Source organism: Nelumbo nucifera, chromosome 1, assembly GCF_055504915.1.
Source record: "Nelumbo nucifera cultivar China Antique chromosome 1, China Antique-T2T, whole genome shotgun sequence".
Lineage (NCBI taxonomy): Eukaryota > Viridiplantae > Streptophyta > Magnoliopsida > Proteales > Nelumbonaceae > Nelumbo > Nelumbo nucifera.
In genome coordinates, this window is record NC_142649.1 from 84,254,417 (window position 1) to 84,269,059 (window position 14,643).

Sequence of the window (14,643 nt, forward strand, 5' to 3'; positions counted from 1 at the left end):
TTTACTGGTCCATGAAATAGGAATCTTTTTTTCTCCCAGAAAAAAATGATAAAATTTTTTTACAAAACACCAATAGATATTAATTGAACTACCAAAATTGTTGCATAGAGGAAGCGTTTGCTTCATGGTTGCTGTGAATTTCTGAATCATGTTAAGATCTGAGAAGCCATTTCTCTGAGCAATCTGATGTAATGATCTGAGAAGTAGCATATTCCTCAAGGACACTGCCTGAATTCTTAGATGTGTACTGCCATTAAGATAGAAGAATCATCCGGTTCAATCTTAGATCACATAGATAAAACCATTCACTCAACCTCCTTGATGATTCTTCTTTTCCTCAATGGTTCTGTGGGCATGCTTCCTGGAGCACTGTGAGCTTTCTTCCTTTCCTCTTTCCTTCTCTCAGCTTCAGTCATTGTACGTCTTAGTGCTGTCGCCTTGTATATTGGTTTGGGCAAGTGTCTATGCCTGCAATGACAAGTATAGATGATACTTGAAAAACTTGTTGGAGAAAAAAAAACTTAGATGGAATAATAGTTAAGTACTTTACAGTTTACATATTTAACCCAGTGCAATTACCAAGTATAAATACTTGAAAAAAAAAAAAAAACTTGTTGAATAGCTCTGAATCTGCAACTTAGATGGAATTTAACCGACAAATGGCACAAGAATAGGGTGGGCTGGAGAAAAATTGTCTAATATGGTTGTACACATGTAAAGTGTACCATAGAAACCATTCACATAGCCTTTCCTTGGAGAACAGAAAAAAAATACAAATGGTCAAATCCAACTTCAGTAGGAAGTTTTCTCATTACCTTACAATGCGCTTGACCTCAGGGAGATGCTTGTAACGATTCTTGACAGCTTCAAGATACTCTTGCTTTTTGCGTTCTCTTGGAAGAAGCTACAGGATAAAAGATGAGCAATTCAAATGAGGATCTAATCAAATATAAGGTGATGAACTGCCAAGGTTGATTAGCCATGAATTGGAACCTACCAATATATCATTCCTTCAGAACGAATGAAGAAAAAAATGCATGCTTGGTAATGATCATAATTGAAACCTTTCAAAGATAGATTCTACAAGGTACCAGAAAACATGGGAGACATGCTTGGTACCTTGGATCCACCTATAAGCTCTCTCAAACTAAAAAGCTTTTCATCTGGTGGTAAAACCATGTGATCTATTATTTCTTTCTAAACAAAACTAGGGTCTGAAATAGGCCTATGCACATGGATTGGGTTCATCTTGACCCAAAAGTCCCAAGGGAAGATCCATCAAGGGAAGTGTTTGGATCTTCTACACATTCCAAAGAGCCTGTTTACTCTAACAAATAGCCTTCTGCCAACCTCCATTCTCTTTCATATAAAGTGGGGACCACATCATCTTGCTTTCTATTTTACTTCTTAATACAAACAAAGCAAAGTCAATTGTGAAACAAAAACAAAGGATTTGCACTCCTATGCATTTATACCAGTGCAAATTTACAAACAGAGACTAATTAACAGACTTTTCCATACATAGCATTTTCAATGATGGATGGACAATGCCAAAGGCAACAGAACATCTATAATTATCCAAGTGCCTACAAAGAATGCAGAAGCAAATAGATACTTACAACTCCCAACTGTTCTGATGCTTTAGCTTTCCATAGCCGAAGATTGGTGTCATCACTCCCCGAGATCACATAAGTGGCATCACAACTAAACTTTACACAGAATACCCTATATGGATGACCAGAACTCAATCAGAACTAAGGAATTTGTAGAAAACTCACATTGAAATATTTAATGGTGTAGAAATCATAACAGTTGGATCCCTGTCTTCTACTAACAGACACAATGTAAGGATAAAGATCACATATCCATGCATAAAGACTTGATAGAAGCAGAAAAACACTCAACCTCATGAAATAATCTAAGATTTGAGCAATACCTCTGCATCCTCTTAGTGTGATAAACTTCTCTGCTGTGGCCACCATTATATTGGAAGATTCTTACCTGGAACAATTAAAATTCAATATTCTAAGGTTTGGTTACCAGAGGATGAGTACAAATAACTTACTGGCTTATTATAAGACCCAAGTAAAAATAAAGAATAAACAGGACAATAACCAGCCATGAACGAGAACTTACTGTCCTATCATATGATCCAGTTACAAATTCTCGACCGGTTGGAGAGAAATCAATATCCATCCTGGAGGGAAAAGGGGGAAAAACAAGAAACAAGGGTTATGGAGATCTCTTTTTTTATAAGCATTTTATGGAGATCATTCCCTAAATGCATTATAGAAAAAAAGACAAGACTGACACTCACACTGCAGAAACATGATCTCTGTGGACACACTTGGCTTCATCCAGTTTTCTTGCATCATAGCTATAGCAGTTGCAATCTTCGTTTGCCTGCATCATTACAATATTAATAGTAAGAACTCATCCTTAGAAATAGACAAAATCCAATGTAACACATCTGCCTCTGTGTACCACCCTAACCCTCTGTATTGGCATGATAACCATCGGTACCAATTAAACTTATTACTAATACCAAGCATACCCTAGTTGGATTGCTGTCCATAATGCATTGGATGTGGCGTAATGCTTTACATAGGATATAATTATATAGATATGGGGTGCAATGGATAATACATATAGTATTACCGAGTAATAACTATAAAAGTCTAGATAAGAAGTTCAAGTTTTGATTGGGCTGGTTCCTGGATCTCATCTCAAGGAAGAATTGTTCACTGATAGATCTCATCCCTGTATGAATGTCTAGAACTAACTACAAGTACATATTATAAATCTACTTCAAACCTTTATGTAATCATCTACTAAGTCTACTAAGCATTCATGTTGTGTGTGGGGGTGGGGGGCATTTAGGCTTGATGTCATAACATGCAAGAGCTTTCCCAAGGTGTGCCTCCATATGATCACAAACTAATTAATTCTTCTTACAATTTTCAATATATAATACTTAAATCTATCTAAATCTTCAGTATGTTTAAACTTATAACTCAAAAGAAAATTCTTGAGAAAAACTAAAACAAAAAACTATCTATTTTAATATGAGATAAGCTTTTGTGGATGTACTCACAGCTGTGAAATTCATTGGCTCCATTGGGTTCCAAGATATAGAATTAGTTTTAGTCTGCGACAGAGCAAATAGGTGTGAGAAAGGTTCAAAATAACCATAGAATCAAGGTTCAAAATTTCGTGACATATCTTTTTTTATCGATAACATCAAACTTTTAATAGAAACAAGCTAAAATACAGAGCAGAAATTACAAGGTGTAAATGGCAAAAGACACTGAGAGACAAAAAATCCCCACACCCAAAATTTCGTGACGTATCGCCAGTACGTAATGTATCATTGGGTTACCAATACACCAAATATGCATCTTTTGGGAGTTGGACCTATTTCAGGGTGTATGCAGGCCTAAGACCTATCCCTCTGCCCTATTTTTGGAGGGAAAAAAAAGAGTATTGTACAAAGTACCGATACACCCCTTCTGCCGTATCAGGGTGTATCGATATTTTGAACCTTGAATAGAATAGTATCAAATAAAAAGAGCTATAGAAAGAACCATTAAGAAAATGAGTAACATACAGCTATACTGGAAACAACCTCTGTTAAACTTAAACAGCAATGGCAAGCTCATTATATAGCCTATTTCCAATTTTCCACCATAAAACAAACTATTTTAAGAACATTTGATATAAGGGATCCAGATAATTCCTACCCATGGGGCCATTGCTTGTAGTGATAAAATCTTGAGCTGACACCCTAGATAGCTGGGACTAACATTGGGTAATGGCCCTTTTTTGATAATTCCTACTCATTTTTTTGAAGCCAGATAATTCCTATTCATGCATTCTCTGAAATTAGCTCATGTGCACAATTTTATATTAGTAAGGTAACCATATATTTTAAAATATTTACAACCCTTATCCACATCTATCTTACCCTAGTACATTTAGCAACATTGACAGTCTTAAATAGAAATGAAAATGTCAATGCCTGAAAAATATCTAACAGGACAAGCTTAAAATGTAAATTTCTAGTGATAATTTGGATGTAATACCTTCATGATAAGCTTCCTTGCTGGGGATGACATGCGTAGGTCATATAGTGTTATGCTGCGGTCACTACAAAACAATAGATAACATTGATTATAAAACTACCCAAGTATGAGCCACAACATAAATTAAATCACAGCAAAGTAAAAGGGTTCAATGGGATACATAATGGAGCAAGGTTTTTATCAGAAAATTGGAATCAATATGATCAATAATTCAATACACGTGCAACAATTGCAAAATATATACTCTCCCATTTTTGCATGTGCAAAACATATGTTTCATATTATTTTTAAATTTGTTATCATATTTCTTTTCTTAGTGTGATTTTCAAATTCAGGTATTTGGTTGTATTCTATGGGCAACTTCACATGTAATTTCTTTCACAGATATGAGGTCACCAATCCTTCTAAATGTCAAGGCATTCTCATGGACGCAGTCAACCATGAGAGTAAAGTTTTCTGGTATATTGCAGGGGATAAGAACCTTACACACCTCTCACCTCCTATTTGTACAATGCACAAAAGGAAATGGAAAATCATCCATTGCCTATTTAATTTTTCCATCTATCGGAAGATGGATTCACAATATGCCACCACTTCTAAATGTCAGACTCAGACTGGATGGTTGGACTGCTAGACTTGGGAAACCAGTGAGCCTTCTGAATTTTACAATGCCACTTTTTCTGTTCTTTTTCCAAAAAAAAAAATTGTTTGACCTGCTATTAACCCAGACAAACAGTTGAAAACCATCCAGGTTTTTACAACCAAACTGGTTTTTAACGCTTTTGAACACCCCAAGATCATGCCTTATCACAAGTCACAAAACAATAGTGAAGAGAATTGAACCTATGACCTCTCATTTACATACAATAACATGTTACCATTAAGTTATGACACCATTTATGTTTATTCAATATCTATATTTATGGAACATGTATATGTATTTTTGAAAAAAAAACATAATTTGTAAAATTAACTCTTTGGGGGAAGGAATATTTAAAGTTGAAACTTTCCTTTTTCTCCAAAATATGTATAAAATTCAGAATACTATTGCTTGAGCCTTCAAGTCATAAGAATAAATACCTAGCTGATGTTGCTAAAACATTTGGTTCTCCAGGATTAAATCGGACCGATACAACTGTGTCATGACCCCATTCAAAGCTGTTTACTGGAGCTGACCTGTTAGAATAAGTATGTTATGACATGCAAAATGGATAATTCTGTAATCAAGAACAGGGTAAATTAAGTTAAAACTAAAACCTGTTGCGATCCCATATATCAACTTGGGCACCAGCTGTAGCAAAGAGATCACCATCCCATTGGTGATCCACAGCCCTGGAAAAATACAAAGTAGATATAATAAACTGAAAAGAAAACAAAAAGAAGAAGAAAGAAACCTAAAAACTAAACCTAATTCAATACAATTCCATATCCAGATGGTATTGTGAAATAAAGTCCTCTAAGTAACAGTTTTACCAAAAGCCTTGAAATAATTACCAGAAAGCATTCTTCCAAACGTACACTGCCAATGGCTGAAAGCATGAAATATGCAAACCATCAAGGTAGAAAAGAAATAGAGGATGTATGGGTTCTAATACTTTATGATAGATTGAGTACTGACCTTGGCAGAATTATCTGACAAATCATCTGACTCCATTATACTTGCAACAGGGACATTCCAGAGCCTGACACTGAATACAACAAAAAAGAAATTACTGTTGCTAAGTATCCAATATCCTTCATATAATTTCCTCTCTGAAGGCATGTAATAATTTAGACTGAAGCTATTCTTACGTGCAATCTGTTCCGCATGATATCAAGATGCGCCCATCGGTAGATGCTGTTAAACCTCGTACAGCGCCTTGGTGGCCAGGAAACTGACAAACTGTTTGTCTATTATTTTATTTATTTTTTTCACATTTTGGAATAAGAATAAAAATGAGTCACCATTATGATCCAATCAAACCACCTATAACTAAAGCAGGGAGAAAAGGAACCATGCTCTACATCATAGCATACAGTGCATCTCCACCATATATGTTGAATGAAGAAACAAGAAGGAATAAGCTCTAGATGTATTTCTACTTTCATAGATGATAATTCAATTCAGAAATAAACATTACCTGGAGGCTATGTCCCACAGACGAATATCTGCCAAAGGAATGGAAAACATCCAAATAGTATTAGAAACACCAAGAATTAAAGTGCGGAATCCCTCTTAGAAAAAGAAAAGAAAAGAAAAACAAACCAAAATGACAAGCAAAATAAAAAGGAATAACTCCCAATGCTACAATTCATGCTACAATTTGATTATGAATTAGTCAGGGTCAGCACATCTAAATAGAATAAACTTGGTATTATCAAATGCCTTCTTTGCTGAAAAGATAACTGTTTTGATCACCCATCTGGTGGAAGAGAACCAGACATTAAATTAAAAGATACTTGCAGGTGGCACTTGAAAATAGTTATTCATTAGTTGAATTATGAAAAATGAAGTTTGAAGCCATCGTTAAGTCTCCAAGGGCGTCTGAGTCTGATTTTAAACTGATCAAACCGGAAAATCTGAGCCATCAAGGAATCAACAACTCTAAACTTTAACACCCAGTAATGCTATGATGGTGAATACTTGGTTTGTATTCACTTCATTCAGTCCACTAGCCATCTTTCATTCAATTTCCACCACAATTATCACAGTAAAGAGTAAATCCAGATTTCTGAGCATTTTCATGGAAAATTGTGGTTGATGATAAAAATTCATCACCGACACCGTATAACCTAATGACCATATGATTGGTTTACATAATTATTTGAGTAAAAAAAGAGAAACAGGACTTACTTTTATCGGAAAAGAAAATGAAGTGAAGAAGCATTAGTAATAGAGTAAGAAAGTGAAGTACCTCCATCCATAGAACCTGAAAATATTCCTTTTAAGTGATTCGGGTTCTTCGCCATACATGAGACAGCATCAATATGCCCATCCATTGCACCCATAAAAGGCCTTGCGAATATCTGGCAACAGGCAATTTTAAATTTTCAAGGCTTTCCAACATAAAAAATTCAAAAGGAAAAGACCAAAAAAGGGTGTGAAGTTTATCACCTTCTCCACCTTTGCGGCATTAAGAGCACGAACGTATTCAGTGGCCTTTTCTTGAGTCCGAAGGCTAGGGTCGAAGTTTCGAAAAACCCTCTATTCAATTATGAAAGGAGAAGTATAAATAATCTCAATTGAGAAAAAGAGAACGAATTCTTCCACATACATAAAATTTTCTAAAGAAGAAGAAGAAGAAACCTGGAGATCTTGACTGCGTTCGCGTGTAAATTCATCTTCGGAGCGCGATATGACTTTAACCTTCATTTTTCGAAGCGAAAGGTTTCTAAACCAGTTCGAGCACAATCTGCAGAACCCAAAGAGGAGGAGGAAAGGTGTTCAGTTGCGGAAGACAGAAGTGTTTAAACCTTCTTAAACCCTAGAGAGAGAAGGGCTGAAGGCTGAAGGCTGAAGGAGGTGTCCAATCTAAGATCGGCTTCAGTCAGTGCAAGACCCGTTCGAATAGCCTCTACAGCCTTGCATCGGGAACATCTCCATACTTCTGTTTGAATGGGTTTGCACTGACTGAATCCGATTTCGTCCAATCCATAGCACGTAATGGAGCGGATCAGATCCGACCACTGTTCCAACTTCAAAAAATGATCCATCGACGAACGGGTCTCACACTCCAGTTTGCCGGTGTGAGTCTATAGACCCGTTTTTTCTCCCTTTCAAATGTGACTCGCCGCTCGCCGAATGAGTTGAGATCTTCTGTTAATAAAACACGTTTCAACAACCCCTTAATGCATCGTGGGTATACCTTTCGAACAGTTGATCCAATTCGCGAATGCGACCCGATACAATAAAAGAACCAGAATTATGGTCTCATATCTAACCACCTTAATTTGAGAATGGCCGAACCCGACCCAATCCCCCAAAAAACTGTGTTGGGTCGGGTTGGGTCATGGGTCAACCCACTAACCCAATTATCGAGTGTAATTCAGACTTTTTATGTATTGTTAGAAGTTTTCATTGGTTAATCTTTTCTATTTAGTTTTTATTATTTATCGTTTACTTTTTAAAATTTTAACTTTTTTTATTTTATGCTTGGAGGTTAATTCCTTTAATTTTAGCATTTTTCATGTATTTTTTCTTTATTTTTTAAACTCTAGTTATTTTTAGGAATGACCTGAATTGACTCATGGGTCAATCCTAACCCGAACATGGGTTAGGGTCTAGCATTTGCTGAGCCAACCCGACCCAAAATTAGCTTAAAGTGTCTTAACCCAACCTGAACCCAACCCAATTGCCAAGTCTACTCATTGGTAGGGTGTTAAGATAAAATATGACAATTTTTACACTACCCGGTGGGTACCCATCCCATCAAGGCGGGGTTTTTGCTTGAAGAATGGATTTTTGGGCAGAAACGGGTTTAGGGATTCTACAATCCATATGGGTACATGTAAGGTACCAAATTAGGCTAAATCCGACCCTCACAACCCATATATTGATAGTTTATGTGCTTTTTTACATGTCTTAATCAAATAATTGAAAATCTTGATGTTTGTTCATGCTATTTTACTTATATATCTATACTATATATAAAAGTGTGAATGCAATGTATAACTATTTTTGGAGTGAAATTACCCTTTACTTTATTTTAGAAAGGGTATAAAAGTCATTTTATTATAGCTTTTATAGCTACTAAAATGCCCATAATTGTGTATTTAGTCCATCTCTAATGGTAAGGTTGAAAATGTAATTTCAATTATTACTTCCCACCTCATTTAATCCCCTCTCATCAATGTTATACTTAAATTATTAACTCTCATTTTCTCTTATTAAATTAGATTTGAATCAATATTTTTAACAATATAAACCCATATATTTTAAAACTGACTCAAAAACAAAACCATTTTGAAGCAAAGTGGTGGTTAAGCAATTCAACCATCTGAATCAAATTGATCAACCTACGAAGTCAGAGTTAGGTAATAAAATTTTTAAAATAGAAATTTACAAAAATGTAGAAAAAATTAGACACATTTATGATACTAGGGTGTTGGTGGCCTAACAGTCTCGATAGGTTTTCTCATATAACAGATATAATTTTCTCTTCTCAATGAGGTCTCACCATTTTGGTGTGACCTTGTGTTCTAACTTTTGGTAACCTACATCCCTTTATTTTCTTGGGATTCTATTGTAACAAACACTAGAAAAGTGGAATATTCCACCAATATTTTGTCTTTCCTTTCCTTTCTCACAAACCAAACGAACCATAAGGGGGTGGTCTGTAGTGTGGATGAGAAATTAGGTGGTGTATTCTCATTCACACCACACCATGCCACAAAATGATAGTTGTTCTACATTATGGACAAAAATGAACGGATTGAACCACACCAAACCCTCATAATCATTCTACAAGGTGTGATGTATTTCAGTCCACACTATGTTTTGATTCCATGCATTTAACCTACAATGTGTGAGATGATCTATGAAACAATATTCTATTTTTAAGTAATATACATTATAAATAAAATAATACAATTTAACTGTCAAAATACAAATTAATGCATTTATATATAATATGAATAATTAATACGATTAGTGAAAACTATTTGTTAAAAAAATCAATAATAAATCACAAAAAATTAATAAAAATTATAAAAAAATCAATAATATATTAGCATTAGTAAATTGCCAAGAATAATATTTTTTGTCAAATAAAATAATTTTATAAAAAATGATAATTTTTATACAAGTTGTATAAATTATTAAAATGAAAAGTCCACTATTTTAGAATCATCAATTTTGGAATTATTGAATTTGGATAAAATGCATTACATGTGCAAAGCAGGGAATCATCAATTTTGAAATTATTCATTATGGTTGAAAAGTTACACGAGATTTAACCATAGACAAGATTCTAAGATATGGTTTGGACCGTTCCATGATATAGTGTGATTCAGTTCACACCATGATGCAATCGAAAAGGTTGAGAGGAGGTGTGGCACATTTCAAAACTGAATATATGAATCGACATTTCTTATATGCCACCATTGGATTGCATTTGTAGGTAGAGAAGAGGAACAATAAAAAAAGAGAATCTAAACATGAGCATTTTGAGTTCACATCTCCGCCCCACAACGCCCTACAACACATTCCCACCGTGTATTGGGATCATCTCCCGATGATGACATCATCGGGAGATGTTCCCAATACACAACGGGGATGTGCTGTGGGGCGGAGATGTGAACTCGAACATTTTAATAATAATCACCCTCATTACAACGATAGTTTGGACTTAAGTGTATATTTTTGAAAACTAGTAGAATGGCCCATGCGATGCATGGGGAATTTAAACCCGTGAATGATTAATCATAACCAGGTATAGAACTTACTAAGTTGGGTGTGGTCACTTAGGTTGATTCTTGATTGGCTATGTTAGCATCAATTTGTTTGATTATTGAAGCTTTGACCCAAAATGAAACTAAACTTCAATTTCTTTAATCCTAATCATGGTTTTCAAAACCGGACCGGACCGGATGGTCAGGATGACCGGTTCCATTTTCCCCCCAAAACTATTGATTTTGGTCAATGAACCGCTGAACTAGGTGGTTAACCATTCAAACCCGATAACCGGACCCCTGACCGGTTTTCCGGGTTGGTTTTAAAAACCATGATCCTAATTGATCAGGACTGATATGGTTAAGAAAACAGAATTAAATTAAAACATGATTAATGATTCCACTTAATATATAATGTAAATGTGAATATATAATAGTATGCAAAAAGTGTAAACAAGTACCGTAATTGATGCATCTATATTTAGTTTGTGACTGTACTTGTATATGCACAAGGAGGCAAATAAATTAATGAAAGGTTAAGAAACTACCACGTGCAAGTAATTCCAATAAGAGCAATCCCTCCACAATAACTTGTATGAACCATGTGAATGTTCAACTTGTATCTAGGAAAGAAAATGAAAAACAAGACAATTGTGTGATATGTTTCCTTTATATTAAGGAAAGCAAAAATAGTAAACAAAAGAAAATAAAAGAAAAAGAAACTTCAATGTATTTTTATGGATCAAACAAAATGTTGAATGGAATTAAAAAGAAACTTCAATGTATTTGTATTGAAAAATTTGTGTTGCCACCATTCTAGAGCAAAGAGTTAAAGAGCCTAAATCATATAAATTGTGTTCAATATGCAGAAACCAGATGACCCACTGTCAGATGGGGACAAAAACATGAAAGAGATGAGTCCAAAATTTTCAATAATTAAAGGTTAATATCAACATTGCAAAAAGGGAATAGTTGCTAATGAGATTCATCATTAAAGTTATAAGTGCCCTCTATAGATTGACATATCTGCTCTATCTATAGGATTTATTTTCAATACATGTTTGTATAGGCTTAATCTAATAGATAATATATCTAAAGGGGAAAAGAAAAGAAATTGAGGAATGACCAACATTAGATAACATTACCAGGACTCAATTAAGTTAAGAAAATCTCAAGATATGGACAGTTCTGAGCTTAAGTTTAATTCAAAATTCAGTTTTCATGATAATTTTCCCCTTAGCGCAATAAGTTCGATTATCTTCGAAATCAAAGAAAATAAACACCTGGAGTTCCATACATGACAACTGTCAATGCCGAAACACGCTCTGCTATCTTTCTATTGTTTTCTTTTTAGGACCAAAATCATTCGTGAATGCATAAGAGAAACTTTCTGTTTTCGAACGCCAATTAGAGGGAGTTAATAGGACAACTGGTATTTACATCGTTGCAGGGGTGAGAAGGGGAGAAACATACGAATGGAAGAAATGAGGTTGTTCGCCTAAAATCTAGTTGTCCCCTTCGCTTTAGTCATTTTATTAGAGGATAGGATTGGAAATAAGAAATCAGGGAGGGTAGGATTTGAACTATAAAATAAGGGTATTTGGACGATGGACAATTCATTCGCTTCAGTCATTTTAAGAGGGGAGCGGGGATAGAGTTGGAGTTAAAAAATCAGGGAGGAGTAGGATTTGGACGATGGACGATTCATTCACTTTAGTCATTTTAAGAGGGGAGGGAGATAGAATTGGAATTAAAAAATCAGGGAGGGATAAGATTTGAACTATAAAATCAGGGTATTTGGATGATGGACGATTCACCCATTTCTCTTTTTTATAAATGGGTAAGATTTTTATTAATTACATTAAAAAAATAAGTATAATAAACAATAATTATTTTTATTGTTAATAAAAATGAAATACATAATTTAGAATTCACCAAAAATAAAATTATTTTGTTGTTTGGCATAAAAGTGTGAATGAAATGTGAAACTTTTTTTTGGAGTAAAATTACCCTATACTTCTTTGTTTGAGAAAGGGTATAAAAGTAATTTTATTACAATTTTATTGTCAACTTTAATGACTACTAAAATGCCCATAATTGTGTATTCAGTCCATTGCTAATGGTAAGGTTGAAAATGTAACCAATTATTACTTCTTACCTCATTTAATCCCCTATCATTAAGTCTTATACTTAAATTATTAACTCCCATTTTCTATTATTAAATTAGATTTGCATTAATATTTTTAACAATAAAATCCATATATTTTTAAAACTGACTCAAGAACAAAACTATTTTGAATCCAAGTAGTGGCTAAGCAATTCAACAGTCCGAATCAAATTGATCAACCTATGAAGTCATAGTTAGGTAATAAAATTTTTAAAATAGAAATAAATCTAGAAACTTACAAAAAATGTAGAAAAAATTAGACACATTTATGATATTTTTATTAATCAAATTAAAAAATAAGTGTAATACATAAATTATTTTTATTGGTAATGAAAATGAAATACATAATCTGAACTAACCAAAAATTAAATTATTTTACTGTTTGGCAAAGATCAATAGTTCAAATTTTGGGTTAAACATGTTAACCATTCAATTCCCTCTATTTAAAACTTATATTTTTTTGGTAAATGAACAAAAAAAAAGATACACCAAAAAGATTAAATATTACAAAAATAAGAATATAGCCAAGCAAACTTCACAACTCAATCCAATTATCACATATTTGGATGAGGTGTTTATGTAATCAGATTTGAATTTTCAATCTGCATCAGATTAATAATAAACACCAAAAAATATATAAAAACAGAAAAATAAAAAAATGCATAAAGTTTATAAAAAATTTTGGATACATTATTACTATCATTATCATCATTTAGAATTACCATGTGTAAAGCACGTGTACACTTACTAATAAAAAGAAATAATAGGAAATTAGATACGGGTTATAAATCCAACCTACCCTACCCCTAAATACAAAGAGGGTTTTGCATTTTCATGTGTAGGGAAGGTTTGGAATCTCAAAATCCAACCCGTACAGATTTTGGGTGGGTGGGTTTTGCATTACTAGTATAAAGAAATAGTAGGAAATTAGATACGGGTTATAAATCCAACCTACCATACCCTTAAATATAAGGAGGGTTTTGCATTTTCATGTGTAGGGAAGGTTTCGATAAGGCTTAGAATTTACAAAACCCTCCCCATTGTCATTCTAGTGATAGAATGTATTTTGTTGGCAAGACATCCCAACTCTACTAATGCCATGTTTATATAACAGGTTGGGTGGATGGGATCAGGGGTTATCCGTTGCTTATCCATTAACAAATTAGGTTTTCCTTTTTTTTTAATGTCATTTTTCCTTTCATTCTCTAACCTATTCGTTCGGTCCTCTTTCTCTCTCTTTCTCTATTACAACCCTATTGAAGATGGTGGCTAAGGTTCTATTTGGGAAGAGTGTGAATACAAAATGATTAATACAAATGCAAATTAGACCTATCCATGGGCTAGACCCATTCAAATTTTGGCAAAAAGCCAAGCTCGAGCCCCCTAATGAACAAGTCTAATGCAAATCTATATGTTTCGTGGAAATGCAAAGTTGATTTAGTTTTATAATGATAATTTTGTTATCTTGCAAAATGATTGCTAGTTATGAATTTATGATAGGTACATACACAAATCCCAATATTGAAATATACTTTTAACATTGATTAACTTTGAGTGCAAAGTTTGCATCTATTTTTTGAATGCAAACTTTACTCTCATTTTAAATGTAAACATGTCTTGAAATCTGTGTTTTGCTGTTATTTTCAAGACATAAATAGATTATTACAAAATACTAGAAAAATTGAACCAAAGTGCAAATATGCACTAAGCTGGCATGTGCACTCTTCTCAAACATTGCCTAAAGAATTTCTTTCCTGATTGCTTTTGATGGTTAGTTGTCTTGAATGGTTTTGGACCAGCCATTGAAGCGTGAGGGCACAACTATGGTCTCTAAGTATTCCCTATCCATGATATCTTATGCTTTGGAAGAATTAATTAGTGCTTTTCCAATCAATTTGTTTGAGCGTAATATGTGATTTATCAAAGACTTGGGTCTTACCTTGAGTGTAATCTTGGGCCTCGTTTATGTCTCTATAATTCATTTACTTGGATAAATGCACTATCTTGGACAAGTGTTTCTTAGAA

At 33.9% G+C, this 14,643-nt stretch overlaps 1 protein-coding gene across 1 annotated transcript; it reads right to left on the reverse strand.

Annotated features, from left to right (window-relative positions):
* On the reverse strand, positions 1–7,566 carry LOC104599467 (WD repeat and SOF domain-containing protein 1). The gene is made up of 17 exons (XM_010262020.3): positions 7,369–7,566; positions 7,177–7,266; positions 6,977–7,088; positions 6,203–6,230; positions 5,874–5,972; positions 5,701–5,770; positions 5,577–5,611; positions 5,340–5,414; positions 5,163–5,258; positions 4,083–4,146; positions 3,095–3,148; positions 2,318–2,403; positions 2,137–2,197; positions 1,937–2,001; positions 1,620–1,725; positions 816–904; positions 1–468 (listed from the first exon to the last, which is right to left on the reverse strand). The coding sequence occupies exons 1-17, from the start codon at positions 7,432–7,434 to the stop codon at positions 306–308; spliced, it is 1,359 nt and encodes a 452-aa protein (XP_010260322.1). The 5' UTR covers positions 7,435–7,566; the 3' UTR covers positions 1–305.
* Between the last annotated feature and the right edge of the window lie 7,077 nt (positions 7,567–14,643).

Bases quoted from the DNA above. Each gene is read 5' to 3' on its own strand.
- LOC104599467 (XM_010262020.3), bottom strand. From the start codon at position 7,434: ATGAAGGTTAAAGTCATATCGCGCTCCGAAGATGAATTTACACGCGAA. The intron at 5,771-5,873 runs GTAAGAATAGCT...TGTTGTATTCAG, and splicing joins TCATGCGGAACAGATTGCAC to TGTCAGGCTCTGGAATGTCC. The intron at 469-815 runs GTAATGAGAAAA...TTGTCATTGCAG, and splicing joins GAGGTCAAGCGCATTGTAAG to GCATAGACACTTGCCCAAAC.